This window comes from Salmo salar, chromosome ssa24 (genome assembly GCF_905237065.1).
Source record: "Salmo salar chromosome ssa24, Ssal_v3.1, whole genome shotgun sequence".
NCBI lineage: Eukaryota > Metazoa > Chordata > Actinopteri > Salmoniformes > Salmonidae > Salmo > Salmo salar.
The window spans coordinates 41,700,869-41,727,645 of NC_059465.1; the positions used below are offsets into that span (position 1 = coordinate 41,700,869).

General features: G+C 44.2%; 2 protein-coding genes across 3 annotated transcripts in view; one reads left to right on the top strand and one right to left on the bottom strand.

Annotated features, from left to right (window-relative positions):
• Positions 1–5,839: 5,839 nt before the first annotated feature.
• Positions 5,840–26,777, top strand: part of top3b (DNA topoisomerase III beta) — a 34,148-nt gene continuing 13,210 nt past the window's right edge. Inside the window, 14 exon segments of one of the 2 annotated variants that reach the window (NM_001173932.1) lie at positions 5,840–6,079; positions 9,194–9,325; positions 9,448–9,554; positions 9,699–9,773; positions 11,362–11,558; positions 16,246–16,402; positions 17,675–17,788; positions 20,429–20,519; positions 21,471–21,625; positions 23,366–23,471; positions 24,499–24,645; positions 25,031–25,204; positions 25,428–25,556; positions 25,769–25,918. In NM_001173932.1, coding sequence (NP_001167403.1) covers positions 6,010–6,079; positions 9,194–9,325; positions 9,448–9,554; positions 9,699–9,773; positions 11,362–11,558; positions 16,246–16,402; positions 17,675–17,788; positions 20,429–20,519; positions 21,471–21,625; positions 23,366–23,471; positions 24,499–24,645; positions 25,031–25,204; positions 25,428–25,556; positions 25,769–25,918 — 1,804 coding nt within the window. In that variant the 5' untranslated portion in view covers positions 5,840–6,009. 2 annotated transcript variants of the gene reach the window in all.
• On the bottom strand, positions 6,273–8,552 carry LOC123730396 (zinc finger CCCH domain-containing protein 13). Its single transcript, XM_045706846.1, has 3 exons — positions 7,906–8,552; positions 7,062–7,237; positions 6,273–6,807 (listed from the first exon to the last, which is right to left on the bottom strand). The coding sequence occupies exons 1-3, from the start codon at positions 8,524–8,526 to the stop codon at positions 6,567–6,569; spliced, it is 1,038 nt and encodes a 345-aa protein (XP_045562802.1). The 5' UTR covers positions 8,527–8,552; the 3' UTR covers positions 6,273–6,566.

A 26,777-nucleotide genomic window follows, 5' to 3' on the forward strand; every position in this document is an offset into this window, starting at 1 on the left:
ACATCATATGGTTAACTGCCAGTAATACCGTTTTATTTCTCTAAAATAAACAGCGTATTAAAATACATGAACAGTAAAATGAAGATGTTTATTTAGGCTTTTTTGTTGCTGTTGATTAGACCTTGCGAAGCCTCTTGAAACCGAGGTACCCATTAGGAGTTAGTAATTTCATAGAATCTCTATGGGGACACCACTGTCAGTCATTTGAGCATCTGCTTGTTCCATGGTGAGGAGTAGAATCAGAATGAAGAGCATCAAAACATTTGTGATAGCCTCTTCTGCCATCTACTGGCCATAAGAGAAAATAGCACCCTGAATTACAGTGCATTCGGAAAGTATTCAGACCCCTTGACTTTTTACACATTTTGTTACGTTGCAGCCTTATTCTAAAATGTATTCAATTGAAAAAAACGAATTAATCAATTTTAGAATAAGGTTGTAACGTAACAAAATGTGGAAAAGGTCAAGGGGTCTGAATACTTTCAGAAGGCACTGTATCTCCCTTATTTTCTTCAACAGATGCTCAAGAAAGTAAGGGGGCGTTGCCAGTAGTGACTGATAAAACAGCCTTTAAGAGGTTAATTAAGTGGTCCTTAATGTGGTTTGAACTTTTCTACTCTCTACTTTACGGCTCTCCACATTAGTGACACAGAATAGAATATGTTTCCAACCATTTCCTGGTCGGCCTACATTCTAAATCATTTGCATTTTTCATTCATTTCAATCATTCATTCATCCACTAAACCCACCCATCCATTCAGCCATCATTCCTGATATATTCAAACCTGACTATCGCTGTAGTCTCGTTTATAATGCACCACTAAATGTCCATCACAATAGATGCCACTTATCCTCTAGCCCCCTGGTCTCTCGGGGTCCGTCTGCCGGTAAACTGCTGTAACGTATTATGCTGTTAGTCTGCTAGAAGCTACCTCTGGATGATTGTAATTTTGGTCTTTTAATCATTACCCACCGGGCACAGACATCAATTCAACGTCTATTACACCTTGGTTCAATGTTATTTCAACCAGTGTGCACCCTGTGGGTAGTCTATGTTATTTGTGTGTGTGTGTGTGAGTGTGTGTGTGTGTGTGTGTGTGTGTGTGTGTGTGTGTGTGTGTGTTGTTGAGAAGATGTTTCATGTTTCCAAATGCAGTACCTGGTTCGAATCCAGGCGGCATCACATCCGGCCGTGATTGGGAGGCCCATGGGGCCGCTTACAATTGGCCCAGCGTCGTTTGGGTTAGGCCGTCATTATAAATAAGAATTTGTTCTTAACTGACTTGCCAATTACATAAAGGTTGCGTTTAAAAAGATATTAATGATAATTGTTAAACTCAGCGGAGAACGTTCTCGCTCTCTATTCAGCGCCTCTCTTATCTTGAGCGTTTTTTTTGTTGTTGTTTGAAAATGCATCCAATCCCCTTGATCCTATACATAACTAGACCAATCGTATGCTTCAATGTTGTCACGAGCGGAATGAACAGTTTAAGGAGTGAGTCAAACGCAGGAGACTGAGGTCCGTTGGAACAATCTTAATTTAATAAATCCACGGGTAAGTTTCACATACGGCTGGGAGCATAAGAGTCAGAAAAATTGACAAAAAGAAGCTCAGTTCGAAAGGCAGATGGGGCGCAGCCCGGCAACCCTAATGCCTAGATAATATAAGTGACACCACACGTAACAACGAACAATCCCGCACAAAATCCTAGCTAAACACAGACAGACTAAATAACCCCCCCACTAATGACAAAACACAAAACAAGTGCAAACAAAAACCAGACATAAATAATAGACACTGAAACACAGATCGGTGGCAGCTAGTAGGCCGGCGACGACGACCGCCGAGCGCCGCTCGACCGAGGAGAGGCGCCCCCTTCTGTGGATGTTGTGACAAATGTGACGTGGTTCACAGTGCTGTAGCAAGCCAGGAACGTCTCAAAACATACCTACAAATAACCCCCGTTAACTCATCAGTAGGAAAGATTTGTTTTTCTTTTGGTCCATTCAACAACAATACGAGCCTTACTACAACAGGACGTTGTATCTTTACCTTATGTCATGCCTTATTACAACAGGACGTTGTATCTTTACCTTATGTCATGCCTTATTACAACAGGACGTTGTATCTTTACCTTATGTCATGCCTTATTACAACAGGACGTTGTATCTTTACCTTATGTCATGCCTTATTACAACAGGACGTTGTATCTTTACCTTATGTCATGCCTTATTACAACAGGACGTTGTATCTTTACCTTATGTCATGCCTTACTGCAAGTATTCCCAAACTGGGGTACGTGCAATGCTGTCAGGGGTATGCCAAATAAAAATGTGATTCACATTTAAAAAATGTAAATAAATTTAACTTTGGGGAAAATTTCACATTTTCAAACAGTCCATTTATATTTTCCAACCGGGCTATACATTTGGGTGAGGTTTTTTTCTCGCCTGAGGAGCCTCGTTTTACTTCCAAAAATAAAATGAAACCATTTAGTGTTCAGAGAAATAACAAAACAATGTCAAATATAGGTAGCTTAGTCAAATAATTAACATCAAATCACGTTAACCGTTACTCTCTCACGGAAATTCCACTAACGGTTCGTATGTAGCCAAACGTAGCTGCTGCTCATTCCATTTGCTGAAAAATTGATAAATGGTTAAAAAAAAGTAAGGCCCGCATCCATAGAGACATATACCAGCTCTACTGGTAGTACTGCTACTACCAGCAGTACTTCACCTGCACCTTTCGACGACACAAGTTGTTCTGCTTCCACAAGCACATCCAAGGCTAGCATCAGTAATTCTACATTTGTTGTTAGCCTAACTAGCATTGACACTGACAGTTGTGCATCCTTACTCGGGACAGCACCGAACAACAGACAGGGACGTTGGACCATGGAATAGGCGCAAATATGATGAGAACTACGTTGATTTGGGGTTCACTTATATTGGGAGTAGTGCCTTTCCTCAGCCACAGTGTGTTATATGTGCAAAACTATTACCTCACAACTCCATGTTACCTTCACTCTTGTGCAAACATTTAGAAACAAAACGTGCCAATTTGAAAAATAAGCCACGGGAGTTTTTGGAGAATTAAGACGACTTTCGAGTAGTAAGACGTGTATAAAAGCAACAGATACCATTAATAAGAAGGGGCTAGAAGTGTCTTATATGGTGAGCTACCAAGTGGCTAGGACAGGCAAGCTCCATACTATTGTGGAGGACTTAATTCTTCCTGCTGCCACGGATATGACTGGGGAAATGCTGAGGAAAAGGCCCCAAAAACTATATAGACAATGCCTTCATCAAACAACACTGTTTCACGACGTATCAGTGACATGGCAATCAATCAATCATATTTATTTATATAGCCCTTCTTACATCAGCTGATGTCTCAATGTGCTGTACAGAAACCCAGACTAAAACCCCAAACAGCAAGCAATGCAGGTGTAGAAGCACGGTGGCTAGGAAAAACTCCCTAGAAAGGCCAAAACCTAGGAAGAAACCTAGAGAGGAACCAGGCTATGAGGGGTGGCCAGTCCTCTTCTGGCTGTGCCGGGTGGAGATTATAGCAGAACATGGCCAAGATGTTCAAATGTTCATAGATGACCAGCAGGGTCAAATAATAATAATCACAGTGGTTGTCGAGGGTGCAACAGGTCAGCACCTCAGGAGTAAATGTCAGTTGGCTTTTCATAGCTGATCATTCAGAGTATCTCTACCATTGTTAACACCATGCCCAGAACGGACGCGCGTGTGCGTCATCGTGCGCAAATTGATTTTGGCCCTCCACACGAAACGCGATAACGACACGCAGGTTGAAATATCAAACCAAACTCTGAACCAATTGTATTAATTTTGGCACAGGTCGAAAATCATTAAACATTTATGGCAATTTAGCTAGCTAGCTTGCAGTTGCTAGCTAATTTCTCCTATTTAGCTGGCTTGCTGTTGGTAGCTAATTTTCCCTGGGATATAATTGAGTTGTTATTTTACCTGAAATGCACAAGGTCCTCTACTCCCACAATTAATCCACACATAAAAATGGTCAACCGAATCGTTTCTAGTCACCTCTCCTTCTTCCAGGCTTTTTCTTCTTCGGACTTTATATGGTGATTGGCATCTAAACTTTCATAGTATTACCACGACTGACGACTACCTCAGTTCATCTTTCAATCCCCCACATGGTGATAACCAATGAGGAGATGGTATCTGCTTCTATAAACCAATGAGAAGATGGGAAAGGCAGGACTTGCACCGCGTTCAGTGTCACAAATATAATTTATTTCTATTTGAGCGCTTGGCAACACAGACGCTCGTTGGCGGATGTATGTGTACATTTATTTTGCAATGCGACACGCGACGCGAGCGGTGTGGTCAGCATGTTAGACACAGGTGCCCTTTGCAACCACGTACCTATGTGAGAGTGGATTCTCGGCCCTCACTGGCATGAAAACTAAATACAGGCACAGACTGTGTGTGGAAAATGATTTAAGACTGAGACTCTCTCCAATACAACCCAACATTGCAGAGTTATGTGCATCTTTTCAAGCACACCCTTCTCATTAACCTGCGGTGAGTTATTCACCATTTTCTATAAACAAATAAGGTTTTATATGTAAGATGGTTAAATAAAGAGCAAAATTATTGATTATTATTATATTATTATTATTTGTGCCCTGGTCCTATAAGAGCTCTTTGTCACTTCCCACGAGCCGGGTTGTGACAAAAACTCACACTCATTCTTATGTTTAATAAATGTATCGTATAGAGTGTGTGTGGCAGGCTTACAATAATGGCAAAAAACAACATTTGAGAGTACGCTGACCCTGGTGCTAGAGGGGGTACACAGCTGGAGGTCGAATGTTTGACGGGGGACGGGACTATAAACATTTTGGGAACCACTGCCTTATTGGAATGGTTTAATTGATAATATCTGTTGAAAAAAGTTAAGATGTTTCCACACACATACCTACTTATTAACACAATTAAGGAAATGTATTTTGAAATTATTCAGAAATATTATCCTGCCAACCACTACATGAAGAAGTTTAAAAAATAAATACATTCAAATTGTATCTTTGTAATGACCACCCAGAAACAGTGTTGCATCTTTTTTTGGCATTATATTAATGTAAAGAATAGGTGGCAAGACATCAGTAGATTTATAATTGAACACATTTCTGAAGACTTCACACTATTATGGAGAGATGTGCTGCTTGGATTCTTTACTTAGAAATAAGTTGAAAATTGTATGTAATTAATTTCATAATTTTTGGGGGTCAATGTCATATTCACAAATGTACATTTACAAACAAAACACCACATTTTCTTACCTTACAAAAAATACATGTAACTATATTTTAAGACAATTAAATACTTGACCAACAAAAAAGCTGTCAGATGTATAAATGCGTGCATGCCCCTTAAGGGCCTCGTGTAATGTGATAATGTACTCTCTAGCCCAATTGTCCTTTGTATATTCTTTAAATATACGTGTGTTCCCCTATGTACCTTTGTATTAATTTGTTGTTAATAATAATAATTACAAAAAATATACACATAAAAGACAATGATAGAGGTTACGCTCATGATGTTAAATTGCAGTCACAGATGCGCCGACTTCAAAACGTTTTGGAGCACAGTTGAAAAGTTAACGCACTGACTATACAACGGACTCATTAGAAAAATAAAAGCAGTACTTTTCAAAGCGTGAGAGCTTACAGCTCTGAAGACCCGTACCAAGCCGATAAGCAATTTACCTATATGTCGTTTCTACTTCCGGTTAGGTTACACTTTCAACCGGAAGAGCATCTAGAAACTGTCATGGCGGCGTTGTTTCTTTTGTGCTAGCCACTAACTTGACAATTAGCTTTTTCGTGGCACTTATGCTTCTTAGAACTTATAATCACATCTAAATATAATTTTGTTATTTACATTTTGTAAATAGCAGCTATTTGTTGTCAGTCGGCTAGCTAACTTAGTGTCGCTGTGCTGTTTCCAGTCATGAAGACAGTTTTGATGGTAGCGGAGAAGCCGTCGTTGGCTCAGTCAATTGCCAAAATCCTATCTAAAGGTAAGTCATCTCTAATGTTTACTATGTGAAAGCAACTAGCTAGCTTCCTTATTGTAAACACCTAGCAAGCCAGGAATCAACAACTATGTACCAGGGAAAATCCAGCAGCAGTATTAGTTAGTTATCGTTCACCTTGTGAGTAACTCCTTATCTAATATGTTTAACTCCATGTAAAACAACAGAGAAACACGTGTTTTTGATGCTGTAAAATGAGTTTATTTACTGTTTTAAGCTTTTAGCAGATGATAAGGGAACAATTGATTTCCTCTTGACCAATGACCAATACATTTTCGATGTCATTGTGGCAAACGACTAACATGACAGTTGGAACTTATACTGAGTGATGTCAACAATAACAACAACAATAATAATAATAATAATAATCTTTACCCTTCTGTCAAAAAAAGAAAATACATTCAAAACACACATTCAATCTAATTTATAGCCTCAACATTTATAGCCAAAGTAAATAAATACTTGTAATATTTTAGAATCGATCAGTTAGAAATCCGCTTTGTCTGGAAGTGGCGCATATACAGGCTATATTGATGGGCTCGAACTCCAGGGAGAAGGAGGCACAGCGGGGGTTTTTCCTCAGCACGGGCATCCTGAGGGTGATGGGAATGGTCTCTAACCTGAGGGTGCTGTCTATACCCGTACAGGAGTGGCTTTCAAGGCAGTTGGCTTCATAAAGGACCGGTGGCACCCGGTTCAAGTCAATTTTTTCCCTGGAAGGAGGAAGAGAACACAAGATTGTCAGACTCGGAACCAAGCCACAATTGAAGGAAGAGAAGAAGAAAAAATGACCTTGAAAGGAAGAAAAAAATATCCTAGAAAGGAAACATGCATTGCACACAGTCTCAGAAGCCTAGTATCCAAGGCTGCAATGGTGATTAGCACTCATAAGTGTGTGTCTGTACATGCATTTTAATAGTCTAGTACATTCTTCCAATCAATCCATCCGTCCAGTAAAGGTACTCACACGTAGTTCCAGGCGGCTACACTGCGTTCGTTAAGGCGGTTGGGCAGGCTGACTAGCTGTGCGTGGTACTCCTGCAGGCTGCTAGTGCAGAAGCTCTCGTCTACACACTGGCCCCCCAGGGGCACACACAGGCACTGACGCATGGCCAGAAACCACAGGAGTAGCAGACGCAGGTGCTGCATAGGAAAACACACACAGGGAGAAAACACAGAGTTTTAAGTATCAATGTTGAGTTGGAGCTGAACACAGAAAACACAACACAAGGGGGTTGAATATCATTGTTAAACCCAGGGATATACTGTCTCTGGTTTAATGATATAATGTCCTGTCATTAGGCTACTGGCAGCTGAAGCTGAGTGTATATAAAACACCAGGAAGTAAACGTCACATCTGTGCAACTAAAGACAACAACTAGCCTTAGCTTAAATTACATGTATTTTTTTACCAGCTCTTTAAACTGTTAAATGAAAATTTGTCCAAATTGCATAACATTCCTAGCTACATTCAACTGTTGTACCATAAAACCATTCTTAAAGAAAACTCAAACGAACAATTAATTTGACGGTTTGACCTTCCATAAAAATAAAATCCTCAGCCAATCACTCAGTAGCACAGTAGCTCATACTCTGCTATAAGAATGAGCCTAATAGCATCAACAAAGGAGGAAAATTCTAATTCAAAGCACATAGTCTGTCTTTACATTATGTCCCACAGCATAATAATAGCCAATGACAATCAAGAGCAGTCATAGTGAAAGTTAGCTCTAGTCCCTGATCATACATCACCTGGAGAGTACCACTGGCTAGTTACAGCTTCTGTTGTTATGGATCTCTTTGTATCTCACCTGGAGCTGTTGCATGTTGAGTTCTGGAGTGAGTTCTGGCTTCCGGTTCTGGAGTCTGTTTCTGTCTCTGCTGTGAGTTTCTGTAGCTCTCTGTCTCTGCTGTGCTGTGGGTTTCTGTAGCTCTCTGTCTCTGCTGTGCTGTGGGTTTCTGTAGCTCTCTGTCTCTGCTGTGCTGTGGGTTTCTGTAGCTCTCTGTCTCTGCTGTGCTGTGGGTTTCTGTAGCTCTCTGTCTCTGCTGTGCTGTGGGTTTCTGTAGCTCTCTGTCTCTGCTGTGCTGTGGGTTTCTGTAGCTCTCTGTCTCTGCTGTGCTGTGGGTTTCTGTAGCTCTCTGTCTCTGCTGTGCTGTGGGTTTCTGTAGCTCTCTGTCTCTGCTGTGCTGTGGGTTTCTGTAGCTCTCTGTCTCTGCTGTGCTGTGGGTTTCTGTAGCTCTCTGTCTCTGCTGTGCTGTGGGTTTCTGTAGCTCTCTGTCTCTGCTGTGCTGTGAGTTTCTGTAGCTCTCTGTCTCTGCTGTGCTGTGGGTTTCTGTAGCTCTCTGTTTCTGCTGTGCTGTGGGTTTCTGTAGCTCTCTCTTGGCTGCTGCTGCTCTTGGTACCCTTTGGTTCGTTCAGAGCTGATGTCCATCGTCTCGTACCAGGGATGTATTTATGCACCTGGGATTGTAAGGGTGGTGGGGGTCAGCGTCACAGCTAGAGAGGGGTAGAAAGGGGGGGGGGGTCACTCAGTCACTGGCTTCTTGTGTCTCTCATTACCATGGTCTTTACCATGCATGTACCTCCATTAGCGTTCAGCCTTGAGAGAGGCATGTCATTAACTTTACTTCGTCACGACGTAGCGTTTAGCTCAGGTAGTATGAGCCCCATGACAGGGTCAGGGCATTGGAGTTTCCGCTACGGTTTAGCCTTGATGTACTTTGAAATCCTTTTTTATAAGAGTTGAATCATGCTATTAGGTTCTGTTTTTTTGTTGTGTAAAATAACCTCCCGAAATAGTTTGAATCTGTATTTTCAATAAGTCGTGACATTTCTACAAAAAATATTTGATTAGTTTGACGAAGGGAAGTCATTCAGGTAGCTTTTCCATTTCACGTCTTGTCACATGTCACCAGATGGTTCCTCAAAAGGTCTTTTAACAAGGGTGGTCTCGGATAGTTGGGGAGAGTTACCACCTTCCAAGTCCCACTATTTCCTCATTCTAATGAATAGAAGGATGGATTTTATATGTTTCCGCTGTTGGTTCTTTTCATCAAATGGTTCAGGTTTAACTCCTATTGTTTCTCTTCTTAACCCAGGCAGCTGCTCCAGTCGTAAAGGTCTGAACGGAGCATGTTCGGTCCACGAGTACATGGGCACCTTCTCAGGCCAGAGCGTGCGCTTTAAGATGACGTCGGTGTGTGGGCACGTGATGAGTCTGGATTTCATAGGTAGGTCTTTTATTTAATTTTTTTGATTTTTAGGCTAAATACTACTTTTTTTTGTTGACTGGATTCAATTCTGTGTCGCAAATCTTGGTGGGATAAGTTCTGTCCCCCTCTCCTCTCTCCAGGGAAGTATAATAACTGGGACAAGGTGGATCCAGCTGAACTCTTCACTAAAGCCCCTACTGAGAAGAAGGAGGCCAACCCCAAACTCAACATGGTCAAGTTCCTACAGGTTCGTCTGTGTCTCTAGTCACATCTGAAGGGTCATTTTCCTGTCAATCGTTCATGGAGCTGTTCCAGCCCCCCTCTATATCAGTTGATTGGTCTCCTTTGTAAAAAAATAAATACAAATAATTCTGTCACTATCTTTCTCCAGGTTGAAGGCAAGGGATGTGACTACGTGGTTTTGTGGTTGGACTGCGACAAAGAGGGAGAGAACATCTGCTTTGAGGTAATCCCAATTCAACGTTACGTTCTCACTACAGCAGGGTCTTCCGAGTGGCTCAGCGGTCTGAGGCACTGCAGTGCTAGAAGCGTCACTACAGATCCGGGTTCGATCCCAGGCTGTGTCATAGCCTGCCGCAACCGGGAGACCCATGAGTCGACGCAAAATTGGCCCAGCGTCGTTCGGGTTAGGGGAGGGTTTTGTCGGCTGGGATGTCCTTGTCCCATCGTGCTCTAGCAACTCCTTGTGGCGAGCCGGGTGCATGCACGCTGACACGGTCGCCAGTTGTACATTGTTTCCTCTGACACATTGGTGCGGCTGCCTTCCGGGTGAAGCGAGCAGTGTGGCTTGGCATGGCTCTCGACCTTCGCCTCTCCCGAGTCCGTAGGGGAGTTGCAGCGATGGGACAAGACTGTAACTACCAATTAGATATCATGAAATTGGGGAGAAAAGGCATAGAAATGTATAAAAACATATTCTCACTACAGCCACTGCTGGTCTTACCCCACCCTCTCCACTGCTGGTCTTAACCCACCCTCTCCACTGCTGGTCTTAACCCACCCTCTCCACTGCTGGTCTTAACCCACCCTCTCCACTGCTGGTCTTACCCCACCCTCTCCACTGCTGGTCTTACCCCACCCTCTCCACTGCTGGTCTTACCCCACCCTCTCCACTGCTGGTCTTACCCCACCCTCTCCTTGCTGCTGGTCTTACCCCACCCTCTCCTTGCTGCTGGTCTTACCCCACCCTCTCCACTGCTGGTCTTACCCCACCCTCTCCTTGCTGCTGGTCTTACCCCACCCTCTACACTGCTGGTCTTACCCCACCCTCTCCTTGCTGCTGGTCATACCCCACCCTCTACACTGCTGGTCATACCCCACCCTCTACACTGCTGGTCTTACCCCACCCTCTCCTTGCTGCTGGTCTTACCCCACCCTCTACACTGCTGGTCTTACCCCACCCTCTCCACTGCTGGTCTTACCCCACCCTTTCCTTGCTGCTGGTCTTACCCCACCCTCTACACTGCTGGTCTTACCCCACCCTCTCCACTGCTGGTCTTACCCCACCCTCTACACTGCTGGTCTTACCCCACCCTCTCCTTGCTGCTGGTCTTACCCCACCCTCTACACTGCTGGTCTTACCCCACCCTCTCCACTGCTGGTCTTACCCCACCCTCTCCACTGCTGGTCTTACCCCACCCTCTCCTTGCTGCTGGTCTTACCCCACCCTCTCCTTGCTGCTGGTCTTACCCCACCCTCTCCTTGCTGCTGGTCTTACCCCACCCTCTACACTGCTGGTCTTACCCCACCCTCTCCTTGCTGCTGGTCATACCCCACCCTCTACACTGCTGGTCTTACCCCACCCTCTACACTGCTGGTCTTACCCCACCCTCTCCACTGCTGGTCTTACCCCACCCTCTCCTTGCTGCTGGTCTTACCCCACCCTCTACACTGCTGGTCTTACCCCACCCTCTCCTTGCTGCTGGTCTTACCCCACCCTCTCCTTGCTGCTGGTCTTACCCCTCTCTCTAGGTTGGAAAGTGTTTTATTAATGCTTATTCATAAAGGTTATTAGAAAGTTGTTACTTTCCCAGGTCCTGGACGCCATTGAGCCGGTGATGAACCGTCCGTACGGCAGTGAACGGACCGTCTACCGAGCCAAGTTCAGCTCCATCACCGACACGGACATCTGGGCGGCCATGAACAAGCTGGGAGAGCCCAACCGTAACGAGGCTCTGTCCGTAGACGCCCGGCAGGAGCTGGACCTGCGCATTGGCTGTGCCTTCACCCGGTACACTACACGACCCTACAACACTGCCCTACACTACACTGCCCTACAACACACCCCACTGCCCTACACTGCCCTACACTACACGACCCTACAACACACCCCACTGCCCTACACTACACGACCCTACAACACACCCCACTGCCCTACACTACACGACCCTACAACACACACCACTGCCCTACACTACACGACCCTACAACACACCCCACTGCCCTACACTACACGACCCTACAACACCCCCCACTGCCCTACACTACACGACCCTACAACACACCCCACTGCCCTACACTGCCCTACACTACACGACCCTACAACACACCCCACTGCCCTACACTACACGGCCCTACAACACACCCCACTGCCCTACACTACACGACCCTACAACACACCCCACTGCCCTACACTACACGACCCTACAACACCCCCCCACTGCCCTACACTACACGACCCTACAACACACCCCACTGCCCTACACTACACGACCCTACAACACACCCCACTGCCCTACACTACACGACCCTACAACACACCCCACTGCCCTACACTACACGACCTACAACACACCCCACTGCCCTTCACTACACGACCCTACAACACACCCCACTGCCCTACACTACACGACCCTACAACACCCCCCACTGCCCTACACTACACGACCCTACAACACACCCCACTGCCCTACACTACACGACCCTACAACACCCCCCCACTGCCCTACACTACACGACCTACAACACACCCCACTGCCCTACACTACACGACCCTACAACACACCCCACTGCCCTTCACTACACGACCCTACAACACACCCCACTGCCCTACACTACACGACCCTACAACACCCCCCACTGCCCTACACTACACGACCCTACAACACACCCCACTGCCCTACACTACACGACCCTACAACACACCCCACTGCCCTACACTGCCCTACACTACACGACCCTACAACACACCCCACTGCCCTACACTACACGACCCTGCAACACACCCCACTGCCCTACACTACACGACCCTGCAACACACCCCACTGCCCTACACTACACGACCCTACAACACACCCCACTGCCCTACACTACACGACCCTACAACACTGCCCTACACTACACGACCCTACAACACACCCCACTGCCCTACACTACACGACCCTACAACACACCCCACTGCCCTACACTACACGACCCTACAACACACCCCACTGCCCTACACTACACGACCCTACAACACACCCCACTGCCCTACACTACACGACCCTACAACACACCCCACTGCCCTACACTACACGACCCTACAACACACCCCATTCCAACACGACATATATACAGAGAGAGTTGGCCTTCACCTGGTACACTACACGACCCTGCAACACAACCCACTGCCCTACACTACACGACCCTGCAACACACCCCACTGCCCTACACAACCCTACACTACACGACCCTACACTACCCTACATAACCCAACCCTACACAACCCAACCCTACACAGCCCTACACAACCCAACCCTACACACAAATACACAACCCTACACTACCCTACACAACACAACCCTACACTACCCTACACAACTCAACCCTACCATACCCTAGACTGCCCTACCATACCCTAGACTCCACTATCTTACCCTAGACTCCACCGCCTTACCCTAGACTCCACCGCCTTACCCTAGACTCCACCGCCTTACCCTAGACTCCACCGCCTTACCCTGGACTCCACCGCCTTACCCTGGACTCCACCGCCTTACCCTGGACTCCACCGCCTTACCCTGGACTCCACCGCCTTACCCTGGACTCCACCGCCTTACCCTGGACTCCACCGCCTTACCCTAGACTCCACCGCCTTACCCTGGACTCCACCGCCTTACCCTGGACTCCACCGCCTTACCCTAGACTCCACCGCCTTACCCTGGACTCCACCGCCTTACCCTGGACTCCACCGCCTTACCCTGGACTCCACCGCCTTACCCTAGACTGTACTGCTCTACCCTAGACTATACTACCCTAGACTATACTACCCTCGACCCATCTACACTACCCTACACTATACTACACTACTCTACACTACACCAGTCTTCCCTCTAGTCTTCCCCCAGGACTGCCGAGCAAAAGACATATCAGCCCACGCTGAGGAGCACAAGATTGAACTTCACTCAACGTTCTAGAGTTTCCCCCCGTTAGTTATTAACACTATCAACGTTCTAGAGTTTCCCCCCGTTAGTTATTAACACTATCAACGTTCTAGAGTTTCCCCCCGTTAGTTATTAACACTATCAACGTTCTAGAGTTTCCCCCCGTTAGTTATTAACACTATCAACGTTCTAGAGTTTCCCCCGTTAGTTATTAACACTATCAACGTTCTAGAGTTTCCCCCCGTTAGTTTTTAACACTATCAACGTTCTAGAGTTTCCCCCGTTAGTTATTAACACTATCAACGTTCTAGAGTTTCCCCTCGTTAGTTATTAACACTATCAACGTTCTAGAGTTTCCCCCGTTAGTTATTAACACTATCAACGTTCTAGAGTTTCCCCCGTTAGTTATTAACACTATCAACGTTCTAGAGTTTCCCCGTTAGTTATTAACACTATCAACGTTCTAGAGTTTCCCCCGTTAGTTATTAACACTATCAACGTTCTAGAGTTTCCCCCGTTAGTTATTAACGTTCTAGAGTTTCCCCCGTTAGTTATTAACACTATCAACATTCTAGAGTTTCCCCCGTTAGTTATTAACACTATCAACGTTCTAGAGTTTCCCCGTTAGTTATTAACACTATCAACGTTCTAGTTTCCCCCGTTAGTTATTAACACTATCAACGTTCTAGAGTTTCCCCCGTTAGTTATTAACACTATCAACGTTCTAGAGTTTCCCCCGTTAGTTATTAACACTATCAACGTTCTAGAGTTTCCCCCGTTAGTTATTAACACTATCAACGTTCTAGAGTTTCCCCCGTTAGTTATTAACACTATCAACGTTCTAGAGTTTCCCCCGTTAGTTATTAACACTATCAACGTTCTAGAGTTTCCCCCCGTTAGTTATTAACACTATCAACGTTCTAGAGTTTCCCCCCGTTAGTTATTAACACTATCAACGTTCTAGAGTTTCCCCCGTTAGTTATTAACACTATCAACGTTCTAGAGTTTCCCCCCGTTAGTTATTAACACTATCAACGTTCTAGAGTTTCCCCCGTTAGTTATTAACACTATCAACGTTCTAGAGTTTCCCCCGTTAGTTATTAACACTATCAACGTTCTAGAGTTTCCCCCCGTTAGTTATTAACACTATCAACGTTCTAGAGTTTCCCCCCGTTAGTTATTAACACTATCAACGTTCTAGAGTTTCCCCCGTTAGTTATTAACACTATCAACGTTCTAGAGTTCCCCCCGTTAGTTATTAACACTATCAACGTTCTAGAGTTTCCCCCGTTAGTTATTAACACTATCAACGTTCTAGAGTTTCCCCCCGTTAGTTATTAACACTATCAACGTTCTAGAGTTTCCCCCGTTAGTTATTAACACTATCAACGTTCTAGAGTTTCCCCCGTTAGTTATTAACACTATCAACGTTCTAGAGTTTCCCCCGTTAGTTATTAACACTATCAACGTTCTAGAGTTTCCCCCCGTTAGTTATTAACACTATCAACGTTCTAGAGTTTCCCCCCGTTAGTTATTAACACTATCAACGTTCTAGAGTTTCCCCCGTTAGTTATTAACACTATCAACGTTCTAGAGTTTCCCCCGTTAGTTATTAACACTATCAACGTTCTAGAGTTTCCCCCGTTAGTTATTAACACTATCAACGTTCTAGAGTTTCCCCCGTTAGTTATTAACACTATCAACGTTCTAGAGTTTCCCCCGTTAGTTATTAACACTATCAACGTTCTAGAGTTTCCCCCGTTAGTTATTAACACTATCAACGTTCTAGAGTTTCCCCCGTTAGTTATTAACACTATCAACGTTCTAGAGTTTCCCCCGTTAGTTATTAACACTATCAACGTTCTAGAGTTTCCCCCGTTAGTTATTAACACTATCAACGTTCTAGAGTTCCCCCCGTTAGTTATTAACACTATCAACGTTCTAGAGTTTCCCCCGTTAGTTATTAACACTATCAACGTTCTAGAGTTTCCCCCGTTAGTTAACACTATCAACGTTCTAGAGTTTCCCCCCGTTAGTTAACACTATCAACGTTCTAGAGTTTCCCCCCGTTAGTTATTAACACTATCAACGTTCTAGAGTTTCCCCCCGTTAGTTATTAACACTATCAACGTTCTAGAGTTTCCCCCCGTTAGTTATTAACACTATCAACGTTTTCCTCTGCTATGGGATCTGTGATCGAATCAATGCGGTATTAGACACTTTCAATACAAAGTACCGAAACAAAACCAACTATGTAAGACTTAGTATGCAAAACAAATTTGCTCAATACTGGAACAAATGTGTGGAAGCATTGCACTACAATATCCTAACCTACCCTACTCAACACTACCCTAACCTACCCTACAAACAACATGGTAGATGCTCATTAGACTGGCTTTCACCTGGTCTGTTATTTCAGATCAGTGCAACGAAGGAGAGGATTTTTTTGAGAAAGAGCCACAGAGTTTGACTGATTTTAATTCAGCCAATGTTGAGTTTATTGTGTCAACTGTGCTGATGCCAGTGGTGCTGTCCTGTTGTTGGAATGTGTTCCAGGTTCCAGACCAAGTACTTCCAGGGTAAATACGGTAACCTGGACTCATCCCTGATCTCCTTTGGGCCATGTCAGACCCCTACACTGGGCTTCTGTGTGGAGCGCCACGACAAGATCCAGTCCTTCAAACCAGAGACCTACTGGGTCATACAGGCTAAGGTGAGTCCCCAAGCCTAAACCTAGCCTTGAAAGGATACATTGGTATTTTGGCAATGAGGCCCTTTATCTACTCGTGGATACCATTTCTATGTAAAAAATCCTGAAGTATTCCTTTAAGGCTAACCTTGACCTTAACCTCGTCCCTAACCTCGACCCTAACCTTGACCTTAACCTCGTCCCTAACCTCGACCCTAACCTCGACCCTAACCTCGACCCTAACCTTGACCCTAACCTCGACCCTAACCTTGACCCTAACCTTGACCCTAACCTTGAACCTAACCTCGTCCCTAACCTCGACCCTAACCTCGTCCCTAACCTCGACCCTAACCTCGACCCTAACCTCGACCCTAACCTTGACCCTAACCTTGACCCTAACCTCGACCCTAACCTCGACCCTAACCTCGACCCTAACCTTGACCCTAACCTCGACCTTAACCTCGTCCCTAACCTCGTCCCTAACCTTGACCCTAACCTCGTCCCTAACCTCGTCCTTAACCTCGACCTTAACCTCGACCCTAACCTCGACCCTAACCTCGACCCTAACCTCGACCCTAACCTCGTCCCTAACCTCGACCTTAACCTTGACCCTAACCTCGTCCCTAACCTCGTCCCTAACCTCGACCCTAACCTCGACCCTAACCTCGACCCTAACCTCGACCCTAACCTCGTCCCTAACCTCGTCCCTAACCTTGAACCTAACCTCGTCCCTAACCTCGTCCCTAACCTCGACCCTAACCTCGACCCTAACCTCGACCTTAACCTCGACCCTAACCTCGACCCTAACCTCGACCCTAACCTCGTCCCTAACCTCGTCCCTAACCTCGACCCTAACCTCGACCCTAACCTCGTCCCTAACCTCGTCCCTAACCTTGACCCTAGACCTAGACCCAGTCCCTCAAACCAGATACCTACTGTGTGTTACAGCAGTGTAGGCTGGTGGGTGGAGATATAGGAGGATGTGCTCATTGTAATGGCTGGAATGGAATAAATTGAAAGGTTTTAAACCCATCAAACATATGGAAAGCATGTTTGACTCCGTTCCATTTATTCCATTTCAGCCGTTACAATGAGCCCATCCTCCTTGAGCTCCTCCCACCAGCCTCCACTGTCATACAGGCTAAGGCGAGCTCCCGCAAAAAAGCCTGTCAGAGGGTTTCATGTGAGAATGGGGTTTATATCCTGAGCCTTCTCCCTCAACAACACCCAAAGATGACCAAACAGGTGCTCAAAGAGCCATTAGTCTAACATAATAAATGTAATGTTGTTCTGTAGGTTTTCAAAGGGAAAGAGTCTCCTCTGACTCTGGACTGGGACAGGGTGAGGGTCTTCGACAGAGAGGTGGGACAGATGTTTGTCAACATGACTAAGACCTCCAGGGAGGCCAAGGTAAGACCTGTCTCTCTGCCTGTCTTTTTTTTCTCTGTCTTTCTTGTCTCTCTCTCTCTTTCTTGTCTCTGTTTGGTCGTAAGTAGCCTATCAAACTTGCTTACTGCCTGGTACTCAGCTCTCTGTCACTCTAATCACTCTGACATCAATGCAAATGTAATCGAAAATCTAATCAAACACTTCATTAGAGCCCATGAGTTCATGTTGTGCAACATTTCTATAGGATATGCAATTGCGTGAGAAAACATAGTGATGGCCTCTACTAAAAATAGGGGAATCCCATAAGCTTTTTATAGGCTAGGCCTACTATTTATTGGCATTCCTAATATTAAGCTCATTGTTTGTCTTTACAACAGGAGTATAGCCTAGCTAGCTGGCATGAAAATGAACCAGGAGAAAAGCGTCCTCCATTCGCTATATAAGTGCATAGATGACACGTCTATTTTTTCCCATGCCCCTATTTCGAGACAGGTGCATGATAATGGTCCTTTCTAAATCAAAACTAATTTCACACATATATTAATTTGTATATGTAAAGACAAGATTAAATTAAGAATAGTCTGATGGGTGACAATATAAGCCTATCACTTTTGGATGATGTATTATAACTTGTGAATGATGCCCAGCATGTGCCTTTTTTTGCAAATTTTTCAAATCCTAGTCGCACACCTCATGTAGTCTAGCCCATAGGCCTATATGTTTTGATAAGGTTTCTGACACAACTAAAGTGGCCAAATAACTAATCTGTTTTATAACTGGTGTAGAGCCTAACTGGCATACATAGGCTGCGCATGAGCTTCAAGTTTGGGGAAGAAAATGTTCACCATAAAAATTCACCTTTTTAATAACACATTATTACATGAATAATCCCATTTGCATTCGCACTTTCGAGAACAGTGTTTTCCAGCTAATTGATTGCATTTTGGAACATTTGTGCTTATAGCTTACTTACTGCCTGCCGTGTGTGCATTGCCAGTCTTATAACATTTTAAGCTAAATGTTCTGATCTGTTGCATCAGCCTCATTGCTTTTAAAAGTTTATTTTTGTTGATGCGAATGGTTGTATTAATTTGGGATCTATTGCATCCCACAACTGTCCCAGAGTATGTTTGGAATATTTATTTATTGTACAGACAGACATAGATGGACAAGTTGACCAAAAGGACACTTTTGGCCAAGTTGTCCAATAGCATAGGTCAATTTTTGTATTATGGGGGATAGTGGATTTGCATAGGCTGGTGCATTTCCTGTTTGTTAGACCTACTCATCTTATTGGCTGACGAAAAGTAAATTTGGACAGTTCTAACATCTTCTATATGCGCCTCAGAATTCGATAAGAGAGACGAGCGCACTTGTGTCCCTGATGTGTCTGTCTTCATTCACTTGTAGCCTACTTCTTAGCTGTAATGCCTGTCAGATGAACCTGATAACGTGACAGGCATTGGCTACGTCTGAGCAAGTCATGTGAATGAGAGGTGCTTCGGAGCAGGGCAGCCGGGAGAAGGGAACTATCATTATTATATTTAGCCCAGGGGCACAAAGGCAACTTTGGCCGCAAAAGTATATATATTTTTTTGGTGGCATTGCAGCCACACAAAGGGGTTTGCAGCTGGGAAATTCGAGGCCTGGTGATAATATTATCAAGTGCTTGTCAAATTGTGAATGAGAGACTGATGAAGTGTGTGCAGCTTGAGACTTTAAAAAAATCATCATTAGAGTCCCATCATACAGCCTTAGAATGTATTAAAAATCAAATATATATAGGCCAACGTTTGTTTCACAACTAAAGTTGAATAAATAACTCTAAATTAAGTATTTAGTAGCAACTGTTTCTTTGTTAAACGCTCAATACAGAATAGCTGCGTGTGCGCACTCCCTCAAATTGTTTGGAGAAAATATCCTTTCTATTTTATTCAGCTATGTTAAATTGTGTTCTTCATACTATAAAATAATGAAGAATAATGCCATGGAATTCTAAGCCAATCTTGTCTGCTAAATGAACTAGTGTAGCCCACAGCCATATGACATAGCCAGATCAGGACCTAACATAAGGACAACTCAGAGTATGATATTATGTTTTTCTGAAATAGACTACATTTTCTTCATATCGTGTCTCTTTAGACCTGTCTAAAATAAATAATGGATTTATTGTGAAGGTGTAGACTATATTACATGGATTTATTAGACTTTTTCAAATGTAGATGTTCCAAAGGTCTATATCAGTGGCTTGTAGGCTATATGTGGAAGCCAGGAGATGCTAAAAAGGTTTATGTTAATTAACGGTCAGTTACAATGAGACCGGCAGTTATTTGCTTGACAATCACCGACTGACAACATTTCATGACCGTCACTGCCCTACTCTCTCCTTCCTCTCTCTGATGTAACACAGGTACTTAGTAAAGACCCTTGAGGTTAAACTCCTCTTTTGTAAGGGTGACTTGGCCAGAGGCCACAACTTAAGAAGCCACTTCATCCACACTCAATGGTGTGTGTTTACACAGGCAGCCAAATTCTGATCTTTGGTCCAATTCTGGGCAAAATATCTGATATGATTCGTCAAAAGATCAGAATTGGGCTGCCTGTGTAAACGCTGTCAAAAAGTGCCTTTATGAAAGGTGTAGTTGTCTTCCCGTCCTGAAGGTGGAGTCGGTGAGTAAGAAGGAGAAGGCCAAGCAGAGACCTCTGGCCTTGAACACCGTGGAGATGCTCCGAGTGGCCAGCTCCTCTCTAGGTGAGACCACCAATCACAGCACAGACATTAGCATCCATTCAGCAAGTAGTCAAGCCAGTCAGCCAGTAGTCAAGCCAGTAGTCAAGCCATTCAGCCAGTAGTCAAGCCATTCAGCCAGTAGTCAAGCCATTCAGCCAGTAGTCAAGCCATTCAGCCAGTAGTCAAGCCATTCAGCAAGTAGTCAAGCCAGTCAGCCAGTAGTCAAGCCAGTCAGCCAGTAGTCAAGCCAGTCAGCCAGTAGTCAAGCCAGTCAGCCAGTAGTCAAGCCAGTCAGCCAGTAGTCAAGCCATTCAGCCAGTAGTCAAGCCATTCAGCCAGTAGTCAAGCCATTCAGCCAGTAGTCAAGCCATTCAGCCAGTAGTCAAGCCATTTAGCTATTGAACCAGTAGTCAAGCCATTCAGCCATTGAACCAGTAGTCAAGCCATTCAGCCATTGAACCAGTAGTCAAGCCATTCAGCCATTGAACCAGTAGTCAAGCCATTCAGCCATTGAACCAGTAGTCAAGCCATTCAGCCATTGAACCAGTAGTCAAGCCATTCAGCCATTGAACCAGTAGTCAAGCCATGTAGCTATTGAACCAGTAGTCAAGCCATTTAGCTATTGAACCAGTAGTCAAGCCATTTAGCTATTGAACCAGTAGTCAAGCCATTCAGCCATTGAACCAGTAGTCAAGCCATTTAGCTATTGAACCAGTAGTCAAGCCATGTAGCTATTGAACCAGTAGTCAAGCCATGTAGCTATTGAACCAGTAGTCAAGCCATGTAGCTATTGAACCAGTAGTCAAGCCATTTAGCTTTTGAACCAGTAGTCAAGCCATTCAGCCATTGAACCAGAAGCCATTCAGAAGTGGATACACTGCATTCACAATCATCAAGGATGGCACAAAAGTATTACAACTGGTCCTCTGAAGGCTGTCTGAATTGAAGGTGCTGTGTTCTCTTCCATTTTAGGTATGGGTCCACAGCACACCATGCAGATAGCAGAGCGTCTGTACACCCAGGGTTATATCAGCTACCCTCGTACTGAGACCAACCACTACCACGACAACTTTGACCTGAAGGGGACACTCAGACAGCAGGCTAACAACCCATTCTGGGCTCAGGAGGTGAGAGCAGAGCGAGACCGAGGCTGCGTGCTTCCCCTATTCTCCAACTCTTATTCCAGAAGTGTGCACTTGCAAACTCAGCGTCGTAGATTCTAAAAGCATAAGATTGATGTGAGCATTGGCTGGAGAAAGTGTGTGAACTTTAGGAGACTGGCGGAGAATCAGGAAGCAGTCTGAGACTGAGGAGGTCACACACCGATACAAAGACATGTACACACACCGATACAAAGACATGTACACACACCGATACAAAGACATGTACACACACCGATACAAAGACATGTACACACACCGATACAAAGACATGTACACACACCGATACAAAGACATGTACACACACCGATACAAAGACATGTACACACACCGATACAAAGACATGTACACACACCGATACAAAGACATGTACACACACCGATACAAAGACATGTACACACACCGATACAAAGACATGTACACACACCGATACAAAGACATGTACACACACCGATACAAAGACATGTACACACACCGATACAAAGACATGTACACACACCGATACAAAGACATGTACACACACCGATACAAAGACATGTACACACACCGATACAAAGACATGTACACACACCGATACAAAGACATGTACACACACCGATACAAAGACATGTACACACACCGATACAAAGACATGTACACACACCGATACAAAGACATGTACACACACCGATACAAAGACATGTACACACACCGATACAAAGACATGTACACACACCGATACAAAGACATGTACACACACCGATACAAAGACATGTACACACACCGATACAAAGACATGTACACACACCGATACAAAGACATGTACACACACCGATACAAAGACATGTACACACACCGATACAAAGACATGTACACACACCGATACAAAGACATGTACACACACCGATACAAAGACATGTACACACACCGATACAAAGACATGTACACACACCGATACAAAGACATGTACACACACCGATACAAAGACATGTACACACACCGATACAAAGACATGTACACACACCGATACAAAGACATGTACACACACCGATACAAAGACATGTACACACACCGACATTCGCGCGCGCACACACACACACACACACACACACACATACACATACACATACACATACACATACACACACACACAGACAGATGAAACATGCATACTCTAACAAGAAGACAAACCTATCAAATAGACAAGGACTCACACTGATTAATGCTCAACATGTGGTGAATTCAGGTTATTGTTATTGCATACTGCCCTGAATTACCTAATTTGGAAGTTACCTCGCAATAAATTCAAAATCTAGCGAAAAGCATCTGACAATACGGACACGCACACACACACACACGGACTGATTGATTCTCCAAAATGTGATACATTCAGATTATTCATGCATACTCTCCCTGATGATGCCATTTGAAAGTTAATAGTACATTATTAGTACATTAATAGTACATTATTAGTACATTATTAGTACATTAATAGTACATTAATAGTACATTAATAGTACATTAATAGTACATTAATAGTACATTAATAGTACATTATTAGTACATTAATAGTACATTAATAGTACATTAATAGTACATTAATAGTACATTATTAAGCCTACGTTGAGGCTCTATGAAAACCAGCCAATACAGTGAAACTGATCCCAGAGCTGCAAGCCTACATTGAGACTATAAAAACTAGCCTTGACGTGGTCTATCCCCCTCTAGGTGAAGGCTCTGCTGTCAGAGGGACTGAACCGTCCCAGGAAAGGAGCTGACGCAGGAGATCACCCTCCCATCACCCCCATGAGGGCTGCCTCCGAAGGAGAGCTAGGTGGGTAGTGGCACCTTGAAACTAGCCTGGTAACATCTGCTTGTGTTTCCTTACTATTGCCGACTCCAGCACAAACAGATTATGGACCAGGCTACCTTGTAACATGTCATGTTTCACCTGCTATATCTACATATCTTCCTTTTGATTTCTCCTCCTGTCCTTCGATTCCTTATGTTAGCTTCCCCCATCACTTTCCATTCTCCGCCAGGATCATGTTCATTAAGGCACGTCCTTGGAAAAAATTTTTTGCAATGCGAAACGGAAATGAGCATTTCATATTGGACAATTGGTTGAGGTAGTCCCTCCCTGTTTCAGTCTGTTTCCTTCCATTTGGAGCCTAATGAACAGGCATCTCATGTCTAGGTCATGAGATGTCCCTTACCATTCAATGTACACAACCTACCGCACATTTCCAAAGTGAAAGATTATAATTTGTTATATTACCCCCGCCAAAATGTTTTCTTTTTTTTGAAAAATGAAGTTGTCTTGATTGTGTATGTTTTCACCCCAGAGTTAGTACCTGGCGGAAACACCCCAGAGTTAGTACCTGGCGGAAACACCCCAGAGTTAGTACCTGGCGGAAACACCCCAGAGTTAGTACCTGGCGGAAACACCCCAGAGTTAGTACCTGGTGGAATCATTTTTAAGATTCAACAAACTTTTAGGGCAAGATGTTTCAAAATGTATTTTATTGATGGACAGCAATATTCAAACCTTGTCTCTGATTTTCAAGCTAGTTTAAGTCAGGACTGAGACTGTACCATTCAGGAACACTCAACCTCTTGGAAAGCCGTTCTGGTGTGTCTAGTATAAATAAATTGTGTAATTGTGCCACTTAAAAATAAAAACATCCCAGTTTTTTCAGAAGATTGAGGTGGGTTTTCCTGTAACTGTAAAGGAAAATTAAAATGAGTGTTTCATACTGGAAAATGTGTGTTTCTTAAGTCCATGTAGTGCCTTCCTGTTTCAGTCTGTTTTCTTCTGTTTGGTACCTAATGAACACACCAACTGCCTGTCTCTCCAACAGGAAGTGACGGGTGGCGTCTGTATGAGTACATCGTGCGTCACTTCATCGCCACGGTGAGTCAGGACTGTAAGTACCTGCAGACAACCATCTCCTTCACCATCGCCTCCGAGGGTTTCTCCTGCAGTGGGAAGACACTCATATCACCTGGTGAGGTCCTGTTGTTGTTTACTGTTGTTGTTTACTGTTGTTGTTGTCCTCTTGTCCTCTGGTCTTGTTTCCTAATATTGTTATGCTGAGAAATATTTTCTGATACACATGACTATTAAAGGTCAATCAACCAACCAATTAGTGTTGCCATTTTTGTGAATAAGATATTATAAATCCTTCTAAATGCTTTATATAAGGGATACTAAATGTTAATAATCTGTAGTCTAAATGCTTTATAAGTGATACTAAATGTTAATAAGCTGTAGTCTAAATGCTTTATAAGTGATACTAAATGTTAAGCTATAGTTGAAATGCTTTATAAATGGTACTATTTATTTATAATGCTAATAGATGTGTCTAAATGTTTGTTGTGACTGGTACTCAGGCTTTACGGAGGTGATGCCGTGGCTGGGTATCCCTCTAGAGGAGGCCATGCCAGTGTGTGAGAGGGGAGATGTCTTCACAGTGGAGGAGATTAAACTAGTGGAGAGACAGACCTGCCCTCCAGACTACCTTACTGAGGCCGACCTCATCACACTGATGGAGAAACACGGCATAGGTGTGTGTGTGCGTGTGCGTGTGCGTGTGCGTGTGTGTGTGTGTGTGTGTGTGTGTGTGTGTGTGTGTGTGCGTGCGTGCGTGTGTGTGTGCGTGTGCGTGTGTGTGCGTGTGCGTGCGTGGGGTTGAGGCTCTGTGGGTTTTTGATTCATATTATGTCACTGCAGGTGTCTGTCTAGGAATAAGTTCATGGTGGAATAATGTGTCCCCAACCCTCCCTCTAGGTACTGACGCCAGCATCCCGGTCCATATCAACAACATCTCTCAGAGGAATTATGTGACGGTGGAGAACGGACGCAAGCTCAAACCCACCAACCTGGGCATCGTCCTGGTGCATGGATATTACAAGACAGGTGTGTGTGTGTGTGTGTGAGCATCGTCCTGGTGCACATATTCTACAAGACAGGTCAGTACTAACTTTAACACTCATCACACTTGCAGGTGGACCCTGTATTTGTCATTAGCACAAGTTAGAATGGACATGTTTTCATGTATGTTCTTGGCGATGTGTATCCATATGTCCTCGCATGCATTTGTGTGTATTTACCCCGCAATGTTTGTGTAGATGCTGAGCTGGTGCTGCCTACCATCCGAGGTGCAGTAGAGAAACAGCTCAACCTGATTGCTCAGGGCAAGGCCAACTACCAACAGGTTCTGCAACACACACTGGACATCTTCAAGAGGAAGTTCCACTACTTCTTTGACACCATCGCTAGTGAGTACAACACACTCACACACAAACACACTCACTTCAACAGGAAGTTCCATTTGAAAAAGAACTAGCAGGAGCGCTTCAGGTATCCCAAAAAACCCACAGGTGCTCTCGGATGGGAATAGTGATTGAAAAGCAAAGAAAAACATAACCACATATACTGTAATTTAGTAAATACTCTACTGTAATTTAGTAAATACTCTACTGTAATTTAGTAAATACTCTACTGTAATTTAGTAAATACTCTACTGTAATTTAGTAAATACTCTACTGTAATTTAGTAAATACTCTACTGTAATTTAGTAAATAGGTAGGTAGGTATGAACTAGCTAATGGACAGCATAAACGACCCATGTCTCTGTCCTGTAGGTATGAACTAGCTAATGGACAGCATAAACTACCCATGTCTCTGTGTCCTCTAGGTATGAACTAGCTAATGGACGGCATAAACTACCCATGTCTCTGTCCTGTAGGTATGAACTAGCTAATGGACGGCATAAACTACCCATGTCTCTGTCCTCTAGGTATGAACTAGCTAATGGACGGCATAAACTACCCATGTCTCTGTCCTGTAGGTATGAACTAGCTAATGGACGGCATAAACTACCCATGTCTCTGTCCTCTAGGTATGAACTAGCTAATGGACGGCATAAACTACCCATGTCTCTGTCCTGTAGGTATGAACTAGCTAATGGACAGCATAAACTACCCATGTCTCTGTCCTCTAGGTATGAACTAGCTAATGGACGGCATAAACTACCCATGTCTCTGTCCTCTAGGTATGAACTAGCTAATGGACGGCATAAACTACCCATGTCTCTGTCCTGTAGGTATGAACTAGCTAATGGACGGCATAAACTAC

Coding starts and splice junctions, on each gene's coding strand:
- LOC123730396 (XM_045706846.1), bottom strand. CDS start 8,526: ATGGACATCAGCTCTGAACGAACCAAAGGGTACCAAGAGCAGCAGCAG. Junction 7,238..7,905: donor TCAACATGCAACAGCTCCAG/GTGAGATACAAA, acceptor TTTCCTATGCAG/CACCTGCGTCTGCTACTCCT. Junction 6,808..7,061: donor GTAGCCGCCTGGAACTACGT/GTGAGTACCTTT, acceptor TCCTCCTTCCAG/GGAAAAAATTGACTTGAACC.